Source organism: Salvelinus sp. IW2-2015, linkage group LG3, assembly GCF_002910315.2.
Source record: "Salvelinus sp. IW2-2015 linkage group LG3, ASM291031v2, whole genome shotgun sequence".
Lineage (NCBI taxonomy): Eukaryota > Metazoa > Chordata > Actinopteri > Salmoniformes > Salmonidae > Salvelinus > Salvelinus sp. IW2-2015.
The window spans coordinates 12,960,867-12,984,579 of record NC_036840.1 but is presented as its reverse complement, the minus strand read 5'-3'; the positions used below and the strand labels follow the sequence as shown (position 1 = coordinate 12,984,579).

General features: G+C 41.7%; 1 protein-coding gene across 9 annotated transcripts; it reads right to left on the bottom strand.

Moving 5' to 3' along the window:
* Positions 1-1,416: 1,416 nt before the first annotated feature.
* LOC111951000 (lamina-associated polypeptide 2, isoforms beta/gamma) lies at positions 1,417-23,684 on the bottom strand. Of its 9 annotated transcripts, none has more exons than XM_070434639.1 (15): positions 23,097-23,684; positions 9,612-9,729; positions 9,257-9,406; positions 8,908-9,017; positions 7,761-7,886; positions 7,218-7,295; positions 6,935-7,096; positions 6,493-6,660; positions 4,851-4,958; positions 4,339-4,434; positions 4,053-4,118; positions 3,695-3,901; positions 3,230-3,361; positions 2,774-2,877; positions 1,417-2,565 (listed from the first exon to the last, which is right to left on the bottom strand). In XM_070434639.1, the coding sequence occupies exons 1-15, from the start codon at positions 23,325-23,327 to the stop codon at positions 2,205-2,207; spliced, it is 2,217 nt and encodes a 738-aa protein (XP_070290740.1). In that variant the 5' UTR covers positions 23,328-23,684; the 3' UTR covers positions 1,417-2,204. The 9 variants fall into 9 exon arrangements, with proteins under 9 accessions (XP_070290740.1, XP_070290743.1, XP_070290744.1 ...); XM_070434642.1 differs by having other exon boundaries at positions 3,230-3,358; XM_070434643.1 differs by having other exon boundaries at positions 6,941-7,096.
* Between the last annotated feature and the right edge of the window lie 29 nt (positions 23,685-23,713).

Below are 23,713 nucleotides of genomic sequence, written 5' to 3'. Positions count from 1 at the left end.
TAATATGCAAAACATTCTTGCTCCTATGTTTCTTCTTATGAACCATGGGACCAAATGACACCAAATTTGGAATGTAAGCCCATGGTACATGGTTTGAGTAAAGCTAAGGGATTGGTAAAAAGATGGCAGAGTTATTGACAAATCACAGATTTCACGTGTCCATTTAAACCACTGTCAATTCACTTAATCTGAAACTTGTCATTATCACGGACGTCCCAAAAATGAGATGACTCACTGAATTTGGTATTAATATTTTTTTTAAATAACAAGGAAACTAATCATTCTGTGCATATGTAACGCTAATGCTCAAAATCTGCAATCATCTTTTTCTCATGAACCATACGTCAGATTCACTCCCGATTTTGTATTTAGACTCATTACATCAGTCGAATTAGTTGCTGCATTCATAGTCGGTCACGCTACAGCACTAGATGGCATATCACACCAGGGCTAGAAGAACTAAACCGATGGACATGGGGCAATGAAATTTGGTATGTAAACCTCATGTATACATCTCTTAGAAGCTGTGCGAATATAAAGTCATTGCAACCTTAGACGGCTGCACCAGACCAATTGGTGGCACTAGTGGCGCCATAGGATACTAGAGTAATACTATTGATCAGGTGGACTTGGTCTAATGCAAATGAATGTTAGATTTCAATTATGCAGACACACAATGTGAAATATCATTATTAGTAGATCTGTATAATCACATATTGTTGCCCTAGTATGTGGTCTGAACATAGTGAAATGTGGATATTGTATTTTTGGAAATGTAGAAACCGGAAGTCCTGCCGGTTGCGCAGTCAACGTATTACAGCCGAGTGTATTGACACATTTTGGAACACTAATGTGGAGTGTACCAACAGACTTAAATCATTTACACAAACAAATATTTACACTAAAGGCTGAAAATATTTAACTTACCCTTAACATAAACCATTAGTCAAATTGACCCCAGAATTGGCATATAAACAATACATTATTAATGATAAAGAATGACTACCTGCTGCACTCAAAGATAACCAACCTACAGCACTAGACTAAACTTCACTTGCGTCATTCAGAGATAAACTTGGTAATACTTTCACTGATTCAGAGGGGTTGGGTTAAATGCGGAAGACATTTCATTTGAAGGCATTCAGTTGTACAACTGACTGGTACCCCACCCTTTCCCTTATTGCACATAAAGGAAGATTATCATGTAGAAACAGAGTGCTTGCTTTATAATCCAACCGATCTTGTTTCCTTTCTGTCACGCTGGGAACCCTGTTCATTGCTGTTCACAGCTAATATTCGTTTTGTTTTTACTCTTTGCTGTAAAGTGTCCTTGGGTTTTTTGTATGGTGCTTTAAAATCACATTATTATTGTTTCAAGTTTAGTAAAAAAAAACGTTTAAATCCTCAATAGACATATTATCCTTACATATTACAACAGTTTTATTGAGAGGATATTACATGATTTATTACAATGAATACATACATTACTAAATAGGCTCCACAGACAATTTCAATTAAAAAAAAGACAAAAAAACAGCATAAGAGCTATATGTGTGCATGAGTTTTAAGAATCCCTGTCTCTCACACATAACCGCTGTATAGTTGGTTCGATCAAGAAATAGCTGTTTACAATTGGTTGAAATTCCTTCAGTCTTTGCCTGACTGTTTTTGCTAATAACTGCATTAGATTACATCTAACTGCATTAGATTATAGTGACAGCATTACAAAAGCAAACCGTGTGAAACACAGACACGCACACAGGCAATTCTCTTTCACAGACTCCGGCAAATGCAATCACACGATTACATCATGCAGAGATATAAAACAAAAACATAGACCATATAAAGCAAGTTCACATAATTTGGAAGCCACTGTTTCGGTGTATGTACGTGATCTGTAGATTATTGGTGCGACTGGCTTTCTCTCAGCCTCAAAGATGGGGAAAGGACGGACTGAAACAAACAGAAGACAGTATTGTCATTTTAGAATGAGAAGTGGTCATCTTCAACATTCAATATATCATTTTGGACATTGTCGTCTCCAGGAGGCACCGATACAGATTAGGCTCCTGTACCAAACCATTTAACCAATTATAAGTGACGGAAACAGAAAAAAACAAAAACAAACAAGAATGCCAAGGAAGCGAGGAACGGTGAAAGTGGTGGCAGTAACATTATGCTGCCAGAGCACTGTCATCCAGGCTTCACTTGCGGACCTCATGGCCACTGGTCTGCGTGGAATCTGAGGACCCTCCGAAGGGGGCCATAGCGTTGGTCTCCATGGTCTGGTAGATGAAGAATATGAAGCCAGCTACAATGCCGAGGAGCAGCAGCTTCAGCCAGACAGGCAGGCCATGGGGTGGTGCTATGGTCTTTCCAGCAGGGGGTGCCACTGACGTTGCCTGCCTGGTAGAGGGGGGCAGGGTGGTGACTCTGTGGACGGTGGCGGTGCGGCTCTCTGTGTAGGAAGAGTGAGAGGAGCGCAGGAGGGTCTCATCTGTCCACAGGTCACCAGACTTTAGGGGCCTGCCGGCTGCCCCTCGGATGGGCCTTCGACAGGTGGCGCTAGAAGGATGAGAGAGGAAGAAAGTTGAGATTCATTGTGACATTCCACACATGAGTTGCCATCAGGCAAGTATTATGATCAAACTCTTAAATTAGTTACAGGACACTGCTTTACAGGAATGACAAGACTGGGTGGGAGTCTGCCAGATATAGCAAGGATTTATTAAAGTTGTTAATGTATGCCAATAGAATAAGGCGTATGTATTACTTGATTCCTGTTGGAGTGTTGGTCTCGTAGGGGAACATCTCCTTGAGGACATCCTTCTCATCCACCCTGTTGGGTGTCTGCTCACCAGCTGCTATCTTCTCCACCTGCAACACATATTTTAGTACACATTCCTTAGACTTTGAGGCCAACACGGAGCGATTAAGGTGAGGACAAGACATTTTTCCATTTGCGCGTTACCAAGTCAATGCCAAAACCGCCACCTTCACATAAGGGCTAGAGGGGTATTATTTTTGGGATAGGCTAGAGGGTGTACTCCTAAAGACCACTAGATGGCCCTGTTGCAGTCCTATGCCCATGTGACCAAACCACCACTAAACCCAAGGATTGTGACAAACACCATTACCTTGTCTTGTGAATAATACCACCTTGACAAACAAACCAGCACAGACCCTAGGTAATACATGCATAAGGCATAGCAGTGAATTACTTTCGTACCCATGGCTCCTTAGAGATACTCGAGGAGACACTGTCCTGCCCCCTCACTGGGGTCACAGAGGAGAGCAAGGGGATGTTTTTCTGCTGTTTCCACTTAGGTTTGAGATCATTTTTAGACTTACGCTGATCCTGCTGGTCAAAGAGAGGTGAGTGCGTGTTAGTAAGAGTGAGACGGGGGGGGGGGGTATTGGGGTTAGTCTTCTTTCCCTCCCCTCACATCTTTCAATCTTTCATGCAGCTGTACTAGACAGCTGTGCACCACACACACACACTACAGTAGCCCCATTCATAATCATCACCCATATGTTTACAACTATACCATGTCTGACAAAAAACAGTGTGATCACTTTCACTCCCCAACAACACAATTAAGTTCCAAATTCCAGGTGCCACCACAACAAACCATTGTGAAGAGAACAGAACTCTTGAGGACAACTATAGGACAAAATACTTTAAACTGTATACCCGAGTAAAGCGATTGGACAGCGTGTCAAACTTGGCAGAGAGAGATGGTAGGGATTCCAGTTGTTCCTTCAGGGATGGAGATGAGGGGGTGTGTGAGACGTAGCTTACAGGCCTGACGGTGAAGGAGGCAAAGGGGTCACTTCCAGACAAACGAGGTAGTGGGGAAGGGCTGGCTACTAGGAGCGGGCGGACTTCCTGTGGTACCCCCTTTAACAGGGATAGGGTAAGTAACACACTGGATCAGTATCCTATACTAGAAGAATCTGGCCATCACTTACACAGGTGCATTTTATATCCAGTGAGCAATATTACAGTAGTGTGTATCCTAAGGACAGTGTGATTAAGATCATATACCCACCAGAGGCCATTGTTTCAGGGGTCTTATGCTCTGTCCTACTGGAGCATGGACACTTGGTGCAGGTTCCTGAGATGACCACAGATATGGATGAGAAATATCAGTTATAGAAGAGGTTGGTTGATATCCATACAGACCCAGGAGAGAGACTGACGGCAAGAGAGTGAGACCAAAACAAATAGCCAGTGATCAGAATATCGAGCAAATTGTGAACAGATCCAAAAATCAGACAAAAACACTCGATACAGAGATGTCCCAAGTACTATAGCACATGAGAGATGTCACAAACCTCTAAAAGAGCTGTATTGAGTAGGGAGTTTAGCTCATGACTGGGAGCTTTAGTAGTCAGAGTGAGAGGAAGACCACCATCCTCCTCACAGCACAGCTAGAATACAAGATAATGGCTTTATTTCCTCCAGAGGGGAAAGAACAGTTGTGGCTTTCGGATTAGATAAACACACACACAAGAAACAAACAAGAATTGATTTGAGAAGTGGATGAAAAGGTCTTTGTGGCAGATTTTTTCCCCCAGGAAGTTCTTCTTACACCAGAGGTCAAACTTGTCCACTGCATTGAAACAGTCGAGATGTTTGGCTTTGTGCTGCACTCGCCGTTTACACATGGTATGTATTGTTCCGGACCCATCCCGAAATCGTTTAAATCATCCAACCATGCTCAGTAAACCAAATCAGGCTGGCGTCAAGGTATGCCCATTGGAACGAAACATTGACATGTAGCTCATCCAGTTTAATAGGGAGACTAGAGACTAGCTAGAACTATAGAAGGGAGCAGTGAGCATACCTTCCATAGTTCCTTTACCACCAGTTCCCCCCTACTTCCTCTTCCTTTTTGGTTTCCGCTGTCTCTCTTACCACATCTCATCTGGCTTCCTCTGGGTGTCCACCAAATCTGCCCAGAGTAGGTGAAAACACGGTTTGTTGATGAACTTTCACTTCCCTTATTTTGTTAAATACATTTTACCAAGACAAATAAGATTATACATGTTCTGAATCATTCCGTGGGGTCTTGAACATTATATCCAAAAAGTTGGATTTCGTAACCTAATACATCCGATAAGCACCGAACTCTTGACAGAGCGGTGCCGCTTTCTCGCAGGAACATTTGAGGATTTGACATGTTGTGGTGGTAGTCTGCAAGGATGTTTCTGCAAATCGCAAAAAGCTAAATTAGCAGGAATGGGCTAAATTAAATGTAAAAAGCTTTGAAAATAAAAAGCATTTCTAGAGACATGCTTGTTTTTGTGAGAAATCTTGTGTCCCGTCTCAAAATCGATAAACATCTAACTTCTATATTGTTTTATGTCCTTCGGATTCGAGAAGAAAGATGATGCTATTTTCCAGGTTTTTGCCACTTTTTGTCTGACCTCCATTGATTTAGTCACCCCAATTTGGGCCATCTTACAAAGGTAGAAACGGCAATAACCTTTAAACGGATTATGATAGGGACATGAGGTTTGGACTATAGTATCTACACAATTAACATTAATTTACATGTTGGCAAAAATGTGTTTTTGATTGGACACCCTACTTCCGCCATCTGCCTGCCCTCCAGGACACCTACAATACCAGGTGTGGCAGGAAGGCCAAGAAGATAAAATCCCCACCTCCTAAACCACCCCGACAAACATTTACCCCGCCCCCACCCCCAATGGACATTTACAAATGTTACAGCATAAATATGTATATATATATTTTTTTTTTTATTACAGTTCCATTCACTTCACCCCCCTGCTGCTTTTTTATTTAACTAGGTAAGTCACTTAAGAACAAATTATTATTTACAATGACATCCTACCCCAGCCAAACCCTAACCAGGATGACGCTGGCCCAATTGTGCGCTGCCCTATGGGACTCCCAATCACGGCCGGTTGTGATACAGCCTGGAATCAAACCAGGGTCAGTAGTGACGCTTCTAGCACTGAGATGCAGTGCCTTAGACAACTGCGCCACTCGAGAGCCCCTGTGGTCCCTATTGACATTTCCAAACGGACTCTCCCCCTGCCCCCCACCACCCAGCGGTCATTTATCATTGCTACAGTTGTAAATGTGTATTTATTATTATTATTATCCACATTTATCATTCACTTCTTTTTATTTGACATATTTTTTAAATGTATTTTGACCTGCACTGTTAGAGCCTCAATAAACTCAATCTAATGCCACACCTCACTTGAACCCATTCCATCGTGGAACAGACGTCCCAATTCTGAAGAAGCAGGCTCTCCCGAACATATAATTAAATCATCTTGTGTCTACATTGTTAACGTTAAGTCGCACATCAAAACCAACAAAGTTAGAAAAGTATGCTCACACACAAATGTATACGTTAAAATGGAACAAATCATTTCTAGTTCCCAGTGACTGACCAAAAGGCTATTTCTATCTCCCAGTGAGTGAATACGTGAAAGGGGCAAGGAAAGCACCTTCCTACAGGTCTGCAAGGGAGTGAGGGAGTGGGGGCTCTCCAGACCTATGTGGCCCTCAGGGACACCGTGGCTGGGGGTCTTGACTGGGGGGCCGCTGGTTTTGGCTTTGGGGAACCAGAGCGCAGCAGCATTCACATTCAGGGGGAAGGCTCGGTCAGGGACAGACTGATGGTAAGACACAGTAGAGACTTTAGAGTACTAGACTAAATAGCCAAAACGTCAGGTGGGTGGGTGAGTGACTCTCAACATTAAGGTTCAGCAATAAGAAAAAAATATGCAAAATGGCACAGTCCCACATAAGAGACTAAGAGACACCACTGTGAATACGTGACCATTAGCTATGTACACCCATTAAACAACTTCCAATATCAACCTGTGCCATGAACACAATAACTATTCATAGTGACAGTGAGTGACAAGTAACCACAGTGAACCTCACAGGTACCCGAGTCAGTCTGGGTGATGGAGACTCGGCCCTGGCTGTTAGGACAACCTGATGGATAGTCCTAGTGGACTGGGCATGGGCTATGCCATGCAGTAAGGGAGTGGACTTAGAGCTTGGCTTCTCTGCCAATATAGGCTTAGGTTCCTTCAGGACTTCCTGGAACATGACAGATGGGGGAGAGAGAGGCAAAAGGAAGTTAGAGGGAAGACTGACTAATGAATCAGTGGAAAGTTTACTCAGGACATCACAAACCCATGTCTATTGATCACAAACCCACCAGAAGCAGAGGTGCCTTGGTCTTTGCCTCTCTTGGAGGTGGAAGAACTACCTCACCAGCTGATAGCGCAGAGACATCCTGGAGCAGGACGAGGAGAATGATGAAGAAGCTGCGTAATAATTGAGGCAATCATGCATCTAGGCTTAAGGCGAGACCTGCCACCTGTGTAGTGTTCATTGTTCACTATAGCTGAGGAAGACAGTGGCACCAGATGATGTGGTGAAAGGGAGGACACACCCATCCACACAAAAGTAGCTTCCCAAATAAATCCAAACATATAATATTAAATAGTGGATGTAGAGAACCCAGTGAATTAAGACAGCCTATGCCTGTCCTAACTAATTGTATACTACATCACATTTTTACTTATTTAGGCCTATGTATGCTGCAATTCAGCTGTTAGCTGCAAATGTGTACAATTTCAAATAAACCTTAAATATATAACATGACTAACACTATCCACAAAAAAAGGTGATTATCAAGCTAAACACTTCTCCGGTGCACCACAAACCCAAGGAGATGGATAGGCTCAGTGTATATTACAGTATCATCGCTTGCAGGGACCATCTTGTCGACTCTATAAGATGATCTCCTCAATGGTCTCTTTATGTTCAACACAGGATGCTCTTCCTCAAGATCATCATCCTCTTCCTCATCCGGAGCATAGATCTAAACACACACATTTCTCAGAACACCCGACCTTCCACCTCTTCGCGAACACACCTTACGAAGCCAACTTCAGTGAGTAAAGTTGCTTTTAAAGGGACAGTTCGAGATTTTGCCAATGAAGCCCATCGACTTGCCCAGAGTCAGATGAACTCTGGGATACCATTCTGATGTCTATACTTCCAGTATGAAGGAAGTTAGAGGTGCGAGACAACGCTAACTAGAGTTAGCCCATGACTGGAAACGCACAGGAACAGCTAACTTGAGGTAGATAAATCTCAAACTATCCCTATAATGTGGTTACAATATCCACATGACAGGCAGCTTCAGTTGAATAGGTTACCATCTGGGACGTTCAGGATTTCGACACCAGATGTCACCAACACCTCCCAAAGTATCGGGAAAAGAGGAGGAGAAAAGTAAAACGGCTTAAAAATATATTTTTTAAACCTCAAAGAAAAGGATTTGCAAAAAAAGTAAAAATAATAAGCAGGGGCTTTAAGTATGTTCTTGCGTGGAAAGAATGAAACAGGGATAGAGAGAGCGATAATAGTGGGCTAGAGGCACCCAGTGGCAAAGAAAAAAAATAAGCTAATCCAAGTCATGTGGCCGGTCCTGAAATCAAAGCCTGCTGCACTAACTCCCAGCAGACAGAGACACAGAGAGGGTCCTTCAGACAGACATTTGGTGCTTTGTTTTCCACACACACGTGATTCACAACCCTATAGGCGTCTCATAAAGGACACACTTCCTCTCTCTCAAATCATTTCTTAGAGACTGGTTTAAATCGACCCCAGCTGTGCCGCTGCACATCCTATAGCCTCTAATGGGACTACTAATCATTGCCAAATGTGTAGCACTTGGGGCCAAATCAGAACTTGAGATATGCATGCTATTTAACTCAGATTTTAACACATTCTGTATTGTGAGATTTTAAGGAATGTAAACCATGAGGTTGACCTAGGGTGAGGATGTGCTTTTGTCCACTGATTAAATAAAGATAATAAAATAAAGAGGGACTTACCCGGTTGTGCTGGCTGCTGCGGGTCCTGGTGGTGACTGGGGTCTTCCCTCTGCTTCTGACAGGTCTCTCCACCACGGGGACTGGGACAGGCTCTGGTTCTGTTGTCACCTCTAAACACATACACACCAAAAAATGTCCAGCAATGTCATGCTCTGTCAGTCAGTTTATTGACCAACCAATCAATCCATGATTCGTATTATCCCAGAGGGCCAATTTGGTTTGAAAGTTGGCATCTCCGAAAAAAAGATCTAATGTGTAATCTAATGGGTCAACTGCCAAGATGAATCTGATTTGAATCTGTAATAAACCTGGTCTAATAAAGAGGATGACTGAGTGTTCCATTTCTTACCTTCTTCCTTGTCGCTGTAGCGGTCCGAGTCAGAGTTGCCGTTGTGGTTGCCGTCTACCTGAGTGATGACCACCGGTAAAGCCACGGTCTCAGGAGGACCCTGGTCCAACAGCTTCTGGAGCCTTCTCTCATACAGCTTACGGGTTGAGGCTGCCATGACAAGACATTCAAATAAATTCAATAGAACTTTATGAATCCCTCTTATGGGTGGAGGCTGCAAAAGTTCAGACATTATTCAAATGAATTCAACACAACTTCATTAATAAATGAATGAAGATTATTGTTGCAATGTCCATTATTCAATTCAATACAACTCTTTATTCCCTGAATTCCCAACTCTTACTGACTGACTCACCCACGATAGGTCCGACGTTGATTCCATACTTGAGCAGCTCATCCTTCAGGCCCTCACTAGTCAGCTCAGTCACATCCAGGTCCTCTGACCGAGGCTTGTCTGTTTTCCTCGTGGCTTTCTGTGAAAGAGGGATCAGAGGTCAGATTGGTGTAAAGTGTTGAGATCTAGTCACAGAATTAGCCTACCACCAATCACAGAACCATGACTTGAATGGGAATGCCCGTTCTAGTAATTATATTTCTTTGAGTTATTTTAATGCACTTCAAATAAAAGGTTTGATTAAATTTGTGCTGCAATCCCTTTTCTGCTACTGAACATTACAGGGTTTAACATTTGAAATACACAGATAACACCTCTTTGTAGCGAGAGAGAGAGAGGACTCGCTCCCTGGGCTGCTTTCGCAAGCAACACCACAGACGTTAAACCCCGTAAAAAGGTTTCTAAATCACACACTAATTATCAGCAGAGCTAGTTTAACGCCATCTCCTGATCTAAACCATCGTGAGACTGATAAACACCGCTCGTAAATAAACAAGTCTCCGCTCAGATGAATCATCAAAAAGATGTTTAACTAATGCAAGTCATGGATCATACACACAATGTACAAAACATTAAGGACACCTGCTCTTTCCATGACAGAAAGATAAGGTGAAAGCTATGATCCCTTATTGATGTCACTTGTTAAATCTACTTCAAAATCAGTGTAGATGAATGGGAGGAGAAAGGTTAACGAAGGCAAGACAAATGATTTGAGTGCCTTTGAACAGGGTATGGTGGTAGGTGCCATGCGTACCGGTTTGTGTCAAGAACTGCAACGCTGCTGGGTTTTTCAAGCTCAACAGTTTGTGTCAAGAAATGGTCCACCACCCAAAGGTGGGAAGAATTGGAGTCAACATGGGCCAACAAATTGAGGCTGTTCAGAGGGCAACCCAATATTGGGAAGGTGTTCTTAAAATGTTTTGTACACTCAGTGTACATTACACACGCAATTGCCTCTACCAATGTAGTGTGTCCGCCTTGTCCTGAGGACGAAGGGATTTCCTCGTCTAGACATTCAGAGGTAACCAACACAACAATATTCTCCACATTGTGTTGTGCATGCTACACGCTGGCTGAACTACTCAACCATCAAAAAGGTGGTAAACAAACAACCAGAGATCAAACAGAGCGGTATACTACGAAGCATTTTTTATTTTATTACTTATCGTTAATGCCATCTTTGGTGTGCTTATCAATGCACAAGCACCCTTTTCCTTCCATCTATGGAACAGCTTGTTGCGTTGTGGGCATAGACATATAATCCATAGAAAGGGTTTGACTGTTAAACTCATGGGTACACTAGCAATGGCTGCTAGTCTTGACTTGAATGGGAACTGCCATCTATATGTCAATGGTTGGTTGCAGCTGCCAGTTTGCCTTTCGCAAATGTCAAAATACAATTGCGCGAAAATATAGGTTGGAAAGCAAATGCTGTCATTACTGAATGTGTAATGTGAGACATTTTTCTTTTAAGAATTTTTTGACACTGAACAAAAATGCAACGCAACATGTAAAGTGTTGGTCTCATGTTTCATGAGGTACTTTGTTGTTTTTTATAAATCCATACGCAAAAAAAGCTTATTTCGCAAAAATTGTGTGCACAAATTTGTTTACATCCCTGTTACTGAGCATGTCTCCTTTGCCAAAATTAGAAGCTGATTAAACAGCATGATCATTACTAGAGGTGGACCGATTAATCGGAATTACCGACCATTCCGATCGGCCATCGGTATTATAATATATATATATATATTTTTTTATATATATTTTTACACCTTTATTTAACTAGGCAAGTCAGTTAAGAACACATTCTTATTTTCAATGACGACCTAGGAACGGTGGGTTAACTGCCTTGTTCAGGGGCAGAACGACAGATTTTTACCTTGTCAGCTCCGGGATTCAATCTTGCAACCTTACAGTTAACTAGTCCAACGCTCTAACCACCTGCCTCTCATTGCACTCCACGAGGAGCCTGCCTGTTACGCGAATGCAGCAAGAAGCCAAGGTAAGTTGCTAGCTAGCATTAAACTTATCTTATAAAAACAATCAATCTTAGCATAATCACTAGTTAACTACACATGGTTGATGATATTACTAGTTTATCTAGCGTGTCCTGCGTTGCATATAATCGATGCGCCTACTTCAACAAACAGTGATGATTTAACTTCTTATGGCTGCAATCCCGCTAACGGGATGACATGACAACAGCCAGTGAAAGTGCAGGGCGCCAAATTCAAAAAACAGAAATCTCACAATTAAAATTCCTTAGACATACATGTGTCTTATACCATTTTAAAAGGTAATCTTGTTGTTAATCCCACCAAAGTGTCCGATTTCAAATATGCTTTTCAGCGAAAGCACTACAAACGATTATGTTAGGTCACACCAAACCACAATAAGCACAGCCATTTTTCCAGCGAAAGATAGCAGTCACAAAAAGCAGAAATATAGCTAAAATTAATCACTAACCTTTGATGATCTTCATCAGATGACACTCACAGGACTTCATGATACACAATACATGCATGTTTTGTTTGATAAAGTTCATATTTATATAAAAAAATCTGAGTTTACATTGGCGCGTTACATTCACTAGTTCCAAAAACATCCAGTGATAGTGCATAGCCACATCGTTTCAACAGAAATACTCATCATAAATGTAGATGATAATATATATATATAGCCATGCTTTCCATCGCATATCTGAAGACAAAGGAATTCTCCGGTTGAAACATTATTGAAGATTTATGTTAAAAACATCCTAAAGATTGATTCTCTACATCGTTTGACATGTTTCTACGAACTGTAATGGAAACGTTTGACTTTGTCTGACCTGCGCGTCATGAATGTGGATTACTGGACTGAACGCGCAAACAAAAGGAAGGTATTTGGACATAAATGATGGACTATATCGAACAAAAAAACATTTATTGTGGAACAGATTCCTGGGAGTGCATTCTGATGAAGATCATCAAAGGTAAGTGAATATTTATAATGCTATTTCTGACTTCTGTTGACTCCAAAAAATGGTGGATATCTTTATGGCTTATTTGGGCTCTGAGCGCTGTACTCAGATTATAGCATGGTGTGCTTTTTCCGTCAAGTTTTTTTGAAATCTGACACAGCGGTTGCATTAAGGAGAAGTTTATCTAAAGTTCCATGTTTAATACTTGTATCTTTTATCAATATTTATGAGTATTTCTGTAAATTGATGTGGCTCTCTGCAAAATCACCAGATGTTTTGGAGGCAAAACATTACTGAACATAACGCGCCAATGTAAAATACGATTTTTAGATTTAAATATGAACTTTATCGAACAAAACATACATGTATTGTGTAACATGAAGTCCTATGAGTGTCATCTGATGAAGATCATCAAAGGTTAGTGATTAATTCTATCTCTATTTCTGATTTTTGTGACTCCTCTCTTTCGCTGGAAAAATGGCTGTGTTTTTCTGTGACTTGGCTCTGACCTAAAATAATCGTTTGTGGTGCTTTCGCCAAAACGCCTATTTGAAAATCGGACACTGTGGTGGGATTAACAAGAAGTGTATCTTTAAAATGGTGTAAATTACTTGTATGTCCGAGGAATTTTAATTATGAGATTTGTTGTTTTGAATTTGGCGCCCTGCACTTTCACTGGCTGTTGTCATATCGATCCCGTTAACGGGATCTCAGCCGTAAGTTAAACTATCCCCAATTAAAACGGAATTGCAACCCTCTTCATGCACAGTGCACTCTTCCATCACATGTGCAGCTGATTCGCAAGATCTTGCACACTAATGAGATGCTATTGAGCCCACACTACTCCACTGTCTGAGCCAAGGACTACATGTTTTCTGGTATATTTTGATTACAATACTGGGTGGGGTGAATATTTTATATGACTTACATGTTTTGTTAACTAGTAAATAGTAGCCTACAGCAAAGTGTGTTTAAATAATTTCTAATTTGTTAATTTCTGCTAGTTAGTTTTTGCTATCATGTGGGTTTTAGCTCGCTTGAGCCTGCTAACTGAGGAGTGTTAATTCACCTGTTTCCATACATGTTTCACTGTAAAGTCCATGGAGAATAAGAGCAACTCCTCCCAGCTGCCCACTGCACTGAGGCTAGGAAACACTGTCACCACCGATAAATCCACAATAATTGAGAACTTCAATAAGCATTTTTCTACGGCCGGCCATGCTTTCCACCAACAGCCCTGCACCGCCCACAGCAACTTGGTCAACCCTCCCCCATTTCTCCTTCACCCAAATAGCTGATGTGCTGAAAGAGCTGCAAAATCTGGACCCCTACAAAATCAGCAGGGCTAGACAATCTGGACCCTCTCTTTCTAAATTATCAGCCGAAATTGTTGCAACCCCTATTACTATCCTGTTCAACCTCTCGTATCGTCTGAGATCCCAAAGACTGGAAAGCTGCCGCGGTCATCCCCCTCTTCAAAGGGGGAGACGCTCTAGACCCAAACTGCTACAGACCTATATCTATCCAACCTGCCTTGCTAAGGTCTTTAAAAGCCAAGTTAACAAACAGATCACCGACCATTTCGAATCCCACCGTACCTTCTCCGCTATGCAATCTGGTTTCTGAGCTAGTCATGGGTGCACCTCAGCCACACTCAAGGTCCTAAACGATATCATAACCACCATTGATAAGAGACAATACTGTGCAGCTGTATTCATCGACCTGGCCAAGGCTTTCGACTCTGTCAATCACTGTATTCTTATCGACAGACTCTAATGACTGCCTCGCCTGGTTCACCAACTACTTCTCAGATTGAGTTCAGTTTGTCAAATTGGAGGGCCTGTTGTCCGGACCTCTGGCAGTCTCTATGGGGGTGCCACAGGGTTCAATTCTCAGGCCGACTCTTTTCTCTGTATTAATCTATGATGTCGCTCTTGCTGCTGGTGATTCTCTGATCCACCTCTACGCAGACGACACCATTCTGTATACTTCTGGCCCTTCTGTGTTAACAAACCTCCAAACGAGCTTCAATGCCATACAACACTCCTTCCGTGGCCTCCAACTGCTCTTAAATGCAAGTAAAACTAAATGCATGCTCTTCAACCGATCGCTGTCCGCACCTGCCCGCCCGCCCAGCCATCACTCCTCTGGTTGGTTCTGACTTAGGTATTTGTAGTTGTCCACATATTCTAGGTGTCTGGTTAGACTATAAACTCTCCTTCCAGACTCACATTAAGCATCTCCAATCCAAAATTAAATCTAGAATTGGCTTCCTATTTTGCAACAAAGCATCCTTCGCTCATGCTGCCAAACATACCCTCGTAAAACTGACTATCCTGCAGATCCTTGACTTCGGCGATGTCATTTACAAAATAGCTTCCAACACTACTCAGCAAATTGGATGTAGTCTATCACAGTGCCATCCGTTTTGTCACCAAAGCCACATATACTACCCACCACTGCGACCTGTATGCTCTGGTTGGCTGGCCCTCGTTTCATATTCGTCGCCAAACCCACTGGCTCCAGGTCATCTATAAGTCTTTGCTAGGTAAAGCCCCGCCTTATCTCAGCTCACTGGTCACCATAGCAGCACCCACCCGTAGCACGCGCTTCAGCAGGTATATTCACTGGTCACCCCCAAAGCCAATTCCTCCTATGGCCGCCTTTCCTTCCAGTTTTCTGCTGGGACGAATTACAAAAATCACTGAAGCGGGAGACCCATATCTCCCTCACTAACTTTAAGCACCAGCTGTCTGAGCAGCTCACAGATATCTGCACATAGCCCATCTGTAAATAACCCATCCAACTACCTCATCACCATACTGTTATTTATTTTTTTGCTCCTTTGCACCCCAGTGTCTCTACTTGCACATTCATCTTCTGCACATCTATCACTCGTGTTTAATTGCTAAATTGTAATTATTTCGCCACTATGGCCTATTTATTGCCTTACCTCATTTGCACACACAGTATATATACTTTTTTCCCTCTATTGTATTATTGACTGTATGTTTGTTCATTCCATGTGTAACTCTGTTGTTGTTTGTGTCGCACTGCTTTGCTTTATATTGGCCAGGTCGCAGTTGTAAATGAGAACTTGTTCTCAACTAGCCTACCTGGTTAAATAAAAGTGAAATAAAAAATAATTTAAAATATATATTTTTACATTTATCTTACAAAGAAGTTGTTCAATCTAACTGCTTAATTTATCTGTACATGGAATTGTATGGGTTTTTAAACTAATTTTTTCCTAATCTTTACAGGAAAATGCCACGGCACTATCTGATGTGTGGAGACATTTCACTGCAGCTAATATAGAAGGAGAAGCTGTGTACATTTGCAAATACTGTGCCAAATCATATGTGAAGAATGCACCAAAGATGCAGAATCATCTGGCCAAGTGCATAAAGTTCCCTAAGCACTTACAACAAGCAACCTCTGACAAAAGTCCCTCTACTTCTATTTGAGGTGAAAATGATGAATCAGACACCTTATCGATAACAACAGCTTATGGTCCTCCTGAACTCAATGGAGGAACGTAGTCAGAGAAATGCTGAGGAATGTCTTGCTTGAGCTGTGTATGCAACTGGTTCACCTCTGATGCTCACAGGAAATGTGTATGGGAAGAGATCTCTGAATGTCCTTTGCTCAGCATACACCACTCCGACCAGACATGCATTCCCTACTCATTTGCTGGATGCAGAGATCAACAGAGTTCAAGTGTCAAGGTCAAGCAAATCATAGAAAAAAACAGACTGTATTGCAATCCTCTCTGATGGGTGGTCAAGTTTGTGGGCAAGGAATAATTAACTACACCCACCCCTCAACCAGTATTCTACAAGAGCACAGACACAAGGGACAACAGACACACCTGTCTCTACATTGCAAATGAGCTGAAGGCAATTACCTTGGACCACAGAAGGTATGTGCACTGGTGATAGACAATGCTGCGAACATGATGGCTGCTTGGTCTAAAGTGGAGGAGTCCTACCCTCACATCACACCCATTGGCTGTGCTGCTCATGCATTGAATCTGCACCTCAAGGACATCATGGCACTGAAAACAATGGATACACTCTACAWGASAWCCAAGGAMATGGTTAGGTATGTGAAGSGTCATMRAGTTATAGCAGCAATCTACCTCACCAAGCAAAGTGAGAAGAATAAGAGCACCACATTGAAGCTGCCCAGCAACACCCGTTGGGGTGGTGTTGTCATCATGTTTGACAGTCTCCTGGAGGGGAAGGAGTCTCTCCAAGAAATGGCCATATCACAGTCTGCCGATATGGACAGCACCATCAAGAGGATCCTTCTGGATTATGTATTTTGGGAGAGAGTGGTAAGCAGCCTGAAACCTATAGCAGTAGCCATTGCACGGATTGAGCGAGACAATGCCATCCTGTCTGATGTTCAGACTCTGCTTGCAGATGTAAGAGAAGAAATCCGTACTGCCCTGCCCAATTCACTGTTGCGCCATGCAGAGGAAACTGCTGTTCTGAAATACATCAAAAAGTGTGAAGAATTCTGCCTGAAGCCCATACATGCCGCAGCATCCATGTTGGACCCCAAGTATGAGATCAACAAGGCCTATGGTGTCATCACTACCATGGGCAAGGTTCTTGGCAGTCTGGCAAAGTACACTTCCAAGCAAGGGCTTTGGGATGGAGATGCAATTTGGCAGTTGTGCCAACATATCTCATCACCCACCTGTTGGAAGGGACTTTGTGGATCTGAGGCTCTTTCCCCTGTTGCCTCCATCATCCTCCAAATCCCACCAACATCAGCCGCCTCAGAGCGCAACTGGTCCTTGTTTGGGAACACACACCAAAGCACACAACAGGCTGACCAATACAAGGGTTGAAAAATTGGTGGCCATCTGGGCAAATTTGAGGCTTTTTGAGCCTGACAAGCCATCCTCAACAGCGTTGGAAAGTGACAGTGAAGATGAGGCCTCAGAGTCTGATGTTCAAGAGGTGGACATTGAGGAGGTCCAGGGAGAAGACATGGAAGCCTGAGAGGAAGACAACCGAAGCCTAAGTTTCTAGACTATAATTTTACAGATGTATGTTGAAAACGTTTCTGGGAGATGCAATGGATCATTCAATATTCCCTTTCTTTTGTTGTTCAGTGAAATCACCCCATGTGAAGAGTTAACTCATTTAAAGTTCAATTCGTTACTACATTTTTTTTTTGTTGGAAGGATTTAATCATTTGCAATTATGTCTACTTATGAGGTAAAAGGTTTATGTTTCTGTCTCCATATGATATGGTAAATATATGTAATGCAAAAGAAAATAATCTACATCTAAATGGTATTAATATTAATTTGCATATATTTCCGTTAATTCCCACATTGTTTCCATCTCTGAATATTCCACAAAATGTGCAACCCTAGGTGGGAGTAGTAAAGAGAGGGAAATAATCCCAGACAGACACAGAGGGGGATTTAGCAGCTATCAGTCTCCCACTAGCCTATATTAGACTCCTTACTGTAGGCCTCAGTAAAGTTGGAGCTGGATCTCAGCCCAGCTGAGCACATTACATAATCACAGAGATCTAAGGAAGGGAAAAATTCCCGACTTCCAGTTTGTTCCCTCAGTTATCGTCCGCTCTCTGACCACACACTTTAAAAGTGATATCAAGGCACTGAGCTCATGGCTAGCCCCAAGGCCCAGACAATCCCTGTGCTTTAAGTTTTGCGCTAGGCTACTTGCAGAAGGTTAATACACTAGAGGTTTAAATTACATGGAATGAAGATTGCGTCAATGCATTGCAGAACAATATGGATTAACATAGTTCAGTCGCGTGATCTCCTAGATTTCCATAATGCTCTCAGTCTGACTAAGTTGTTGTTTCTATTCAGACAGAAATCATGGCTTGGCGAAGTAATATTGAAACTGACTATGTTATGTGACTTTAGGGGTAAACTATAACAAACTGCTAGGTTGTGAATTATGTGCATATGGTTAACTACCGTTATGGATGGTTTTGGCAGACATAGTTTTCATATCTGTGGTCCTCATGATGACCGCTGTATGCAAAAAAAAAAAAAAACAACTCCAAATTACAATAAACCATTCAACCTTAGTTGAACTAAACCTTAGGAGAAAAACAGTACTTCACTTTTATCCCAAAAGGTTTATTTTGATAGCTATGAGTGAAAATGTGTTTAAAGTTCTGAGTGTGCCAGTGGATGACTGCCTCAAATGCTTCATGGTAAACTATAAATCACAGACAGACATGCTTGGGAGTCAGGTGACTATTTGAAAACATCAGGAAGAGCACTGCTACGATAGCATTTAAATTTAATGAAAAAGTACTAGCCTACACACACACACAGTTAACCAAACATCTGTTCAGTGATAGGGGAATGCATGCAGACTTCCACAGAAAGTATTTCCTCAATAGAGAAACACAATAGGAAAATAGCCCTATCCTCCACACCAGGAGCCTCGATTTCCTTCAATTCCATTACCTATTCTTTAATGCCATTTCCAGCACACTCAAAACTCCTTGAAGTTCCTTTCCTCTTCTCTGCATACCTAGGCTTTTCCCCTAACATAACAAAACTTATCCGGTCCAGCTCCATCCCTTCTATGGATTCCACCACTTGTGACACTAGCTGCTTTTAGCAATGCGTGTGTATTTGCATACACCATTGTTGCTTCCTAGCTTATTGGGTTGCACAAAAACAGTCAGAGGGAAGTTAAATAAAATGTAAACTTACTGTGCCATGGGGCAGGATGGTTGGTCATTATGACGGGGAGAATAAGACATTACTAAAATAACATATTATTAAAACAGACTTTCCAAACGTGGGTCTGTTGTCTTTAGTCTCAAATTCCACCCTTCACAATGAACAACTGTTCTGCCCACCAGGACAGTAAGTTCAAATATAATTTGATTTAACTTCTAGCTTCCCGTGGATTGTGCCCTATAAGCTCATTACACAGCCCTGGGTCTGAACTCCTCCCTATGCAACTGGGTCCTGGACTTCCTGATGGGCCGCCCCCAAGTGGTGAAGGTAGGCAACATTACCTCCTCGACACTGATCCTCAATACAGGGGCCCCACAAGGGTGCATCCTCAGTCCCCTCCTGTATTATCTGTATACCCATGACTGCGTGGCCTCACACAGTTCCAACTCCATCAAGACATGTCAGTAGTAGGCCTGATCACCAACAACACAGCGTACAGGGAGGAGGTAGGCACTCTGATGGCGTGGTGCCAGGTAAACAACCTCTCCCTCAATGTTAGCAAAACAAAGGAGCCGATTGTGGACTTCAGCGGGAACCAGGCTGGACAAGACCCCATCCTCATCAACGGGCCGCATGGAGACGTTAAATAACTTCAAATTCCTCTGTATACACAACTCAGAGAAGATGAAATGGTTTAACCGCATGGTCACTCCACCCCACCCCCTCAACATTCTTTACTCTGCCTCCACCCCAATGGACATTTATTTATTCATTCATTACTGCCACAGTTACATCTATAGTGCTTTTTCTATTGTTTTTATTACCATTTAAATTATTTTATTTCACTAGTCCTGCATGTTGGAGCTCAAAGCCTAAGATTTTCACTGTACCCTGCATTCACACCTGCACTGTACCTGCAACATGTGACTATTAAACAAACAATCTGAATCATCTAGTTTCAGTGTTTTTGTAGGCAGAAGACAAGTGATTGATATTCTCACTGTCCACACCTCTCAATAAATGTCCATGGTTCCCTCCCTAAAACTGAGCAAATACAGGTGAGGTGACCTTAATGTACAAAGACTAGTGTGAACTACAGAAGTTGTGACAGCAAGCTGTTCTTTTCATTCTGTCATTCACAACTGATGCAGGGCAACAAGGTGTACCCACCTGAATACATTTTTCTTTAAAGCACGCATACAATGCATTCCAATTGTGTAGGCCTACTATGCAGTACACTAACCATAAGAGTCTAAGAACAGCTGTTTCTCACAAATGCTTCACACATATCAGTTCATTAAAGCCACCCCACAACTTCCCCAAAGAAGAAAGGGGGGCTTGGTGGATGAGGAAAAACACCCAGACTGTTACACATGAAGGTGACAGCTGTTACCTTGATACTTGACAAAACACTGTAGAGTTGAGTTTTTAAAAACTGCTAATCTAGTCCTACATTACATTGACAGGTACAGTGTCTTCAGAAAGTTTTCACAGCCCTTGCCTTTTTCCACATTGTTGTGTTAGAGCCTGAATTTAAAATTGATTAAATTGAGATGCGTCACTGGCCTCCGCACAATACCCATACTGTCAAAGTGAAATTGTTTAGACATTTTTACAAATTAATAAAAAATGAAAAGCTGAAATGTCTTGAGTCAATAAGTATTAAACCCCTTTGTTATGGCAAGCCTTAAGTACACGAGTAAGTCACATGGACTGTGCAATAATAGCGTTAAAAAAATGTTTTATGACTACCTCTCTGTACTCCACACATGCAATTATCTGTAAGTTTCCTCAGACGAGTAGTCAATTTCAAACACAGATTCAACCACAAGGAGGTTTTTCAATGCTTCACAAAAAGGCACCTATTGGTAGATGGGTATCAATAAAAGAAGCAGACATTTGAGCATGAATTTATTAATTAAAATGTGGATGGTGTATCAATACACACAGTCACTACAACGGTACAGGCGTCTTTCCTAACTAAATTGCCGAAGGAAGGAAACCGCTCAGGGATTTCACGTTGAGGTCAATGGTGACTTTAAAACAGTTGAATGGCTGTGATAGGAGAAAACTGAGGATGGATCAACTACATTGTAGTTATTTCACAAAACTAACCTAAATGACAGAGTGAAAAGGAATCCCGTACAGAATAAAAATATTCATAAACATGCATCCTGTTTGCAATAAGTGACTAAAGTAAAACTGCATAAAAATGTGACAAAGAAATTAACTATGTCCTGAATACAAAGTGTTATGTTTGGGTAAAATCCAACATCACTGAGTACCACTTCATATTTTCAAGCATGGTGGTGGCTGCATTATGTTATGGGTATGCTTATCGTCGGCAAGAACTAGAGAGTTTTTTTTAGGATTAACAAAAAAAACATAAGAGCTAAGCACAGGCAAAATTCTAGAGGAAAACCTGGTTCAGTCTACTTTCCAACAGACACTGGGAGACAAATTCACCTTTCAGCTGGACAATAGCCTAAATGCCAACTTAGCTTGATCCAAAAATGTGGTTGGAGGCTCCATATGGAGGGTGTGACGCAATTGCGGAGCTTCCAAAAGCACGCAGAGGCCAAATTGAGATCAGTACCACATCGCTGTGCGGTTCCCAAATAATAAAACAATGCGGAGGGCTCCTTATTGCTCCGCATTGACATGATTGGTTGACGATACGTGGGGGCAGGAGGTCCTGGAGAAACAAACTCACAGCTCTGCACTGCTTGCGAAGCGCAAGAACTATGAATGCCCTAACTTCTGCAGAGGCTGTATCAACGTAAATGCTGTACAGCCAACGCAGACGTCAGATTGACCATGCAGCGCCTTTAAAACACAAGGTCAAACATACAATGAGTTGCTTACCAAAATGACATTGAGTAGCCAAAATACAGTTTTTACTTAAATCTACTTGAAAATCTATGGCAAGACTTGAAAATGGCTGTCTAGCAATTATCAACATCCAACTTGAAAGAGCTTGAAGAATTTCAAAAATAATGTGCAAATATTGTACAATCCAGGTGTGCAAAACTCTTGGAGACTTAGCCAGAAAAACTCACAGCTGTAATCGCTACCAAAAGGGCATTCTTACATGGATCAGCGGTGTGAATAGTTATGTAAATTTGATTTCTGTATTTAATTTAATACATTTGTAAAACTGTTTCCACTGTCATTATGGGGTATTGTGTAGATGGGTGTGAGAGAAATCAATTTAATCAATTTTGAATTTAGGCTGCAACAACAAATGTTTTATAAATCAAGGGGTATGAATACTTTCTGAAGGAACTCTATGTTCTACTATCTAAATTTCGAGTTAGTATCTCGAACCTTGATTTACATACCTCAATTTCGGTTTAGTATGGACAAGTTAATTTACATATCTCGACATTTCAAGTAGTATGGATATTTACACACAAAACACGAGTGGCGAGAACGGGTTTCCATAAGTGTGCATTCAGCAGTGGCAGATATTTTAAGCGGGAAACTTTAAACTGATTTGTAATACAATACAGCTAAAATGTGTTCATTTTTATATTTAAACGAGATGGAACACACTGTAATTGAAAATATCGATATTTTAATTTTATGCATTTAAAACAATTTTACCTAAAATGTAATTACCTAGAATACCAAATCACATCTGTTTAAAAAAAAAAAAAAGAGAGATTAAAACACCATACAAAAACAGTAACATCTTTCCTACATTTACTTGTAACATTCACACTGGAAACACTGTTACAAATACTATATTCGCGCGCGGGAAAGAAATCTTAAAACAACTCACCCTGCCCGAGCGACTTTTGTTTGACACTACCGGGACTGGCAACTCCTCGTCGCTGGAGAAGGCGTCTGTAGATAGGATCTTGTTGTTCTGCACGGTCAAGTTTTTCAGATACAGCTGCACATAAACGTCCTTTCGCTGGTCTCCGGTTGGGAGAGCAACATTGTTGACCAAAAGCTCGCTCTTGAGTTTATCTTTGGTGAGAACAGATGGGTCCTCCAGATATTCCGGCATGTTGCTCGCTATGAAAAGCAACTCCGCCTCAGTAACAACAAAATGAAGTATTTAGCTGGCTATGTTAGCTAACTGGCTAACTAGCGCCTCTTGTTGGATTAAATCTGTAAAACTACCCGTGTACGCAAACTTGATACTTCAAGCTTCCAGTTACAATCTTAGCATATTAGCTTACTCGTTTTGGTTCCTCTTTTGTAGAACTCTCATTGACAGTATAATTAATAAGTGAAAGCGCTAAACACAAGACAAACCTCCCCCTTTGAAGTGCTTGCTATTATACCAATATCTGCTAGGACACCGGCCCTCTGCCAACATTGAAGGAACAAACGCGGTGAGAATGGAACCACTGCCCTGTGAAAGCAGACACTATTGGACAAGAGCAGTAA

What these genes read in the sequence shown, in the direction of transcription:
- LOC111951000 (XM_070434639.1), bottom strand. Translation starts at nt 23,327, where the DNA reads ATGCCGGAATATCTGGAGGACCCATCTGTTCTCACCAAAGATAAACTC. An exon ending in CCAAGGCACCTCTGCTTCTG is followed by an intron (nt 7,097 to 7,217) that starts GTGGGTTTGTGA and finishes GTCATGTTCCAG; the next exon opens with GAAGTCCTGAAGGAACCTAA. An exon ending in GTATCTCTAAGGAGCCATGG is followed by an intron (nt 2,878 to 3,229) that starts GTACGAAAGTAA and finishes TATGTGTTGCAG; the next exon opens with GTGGAGAAGATAGCAGCTGG.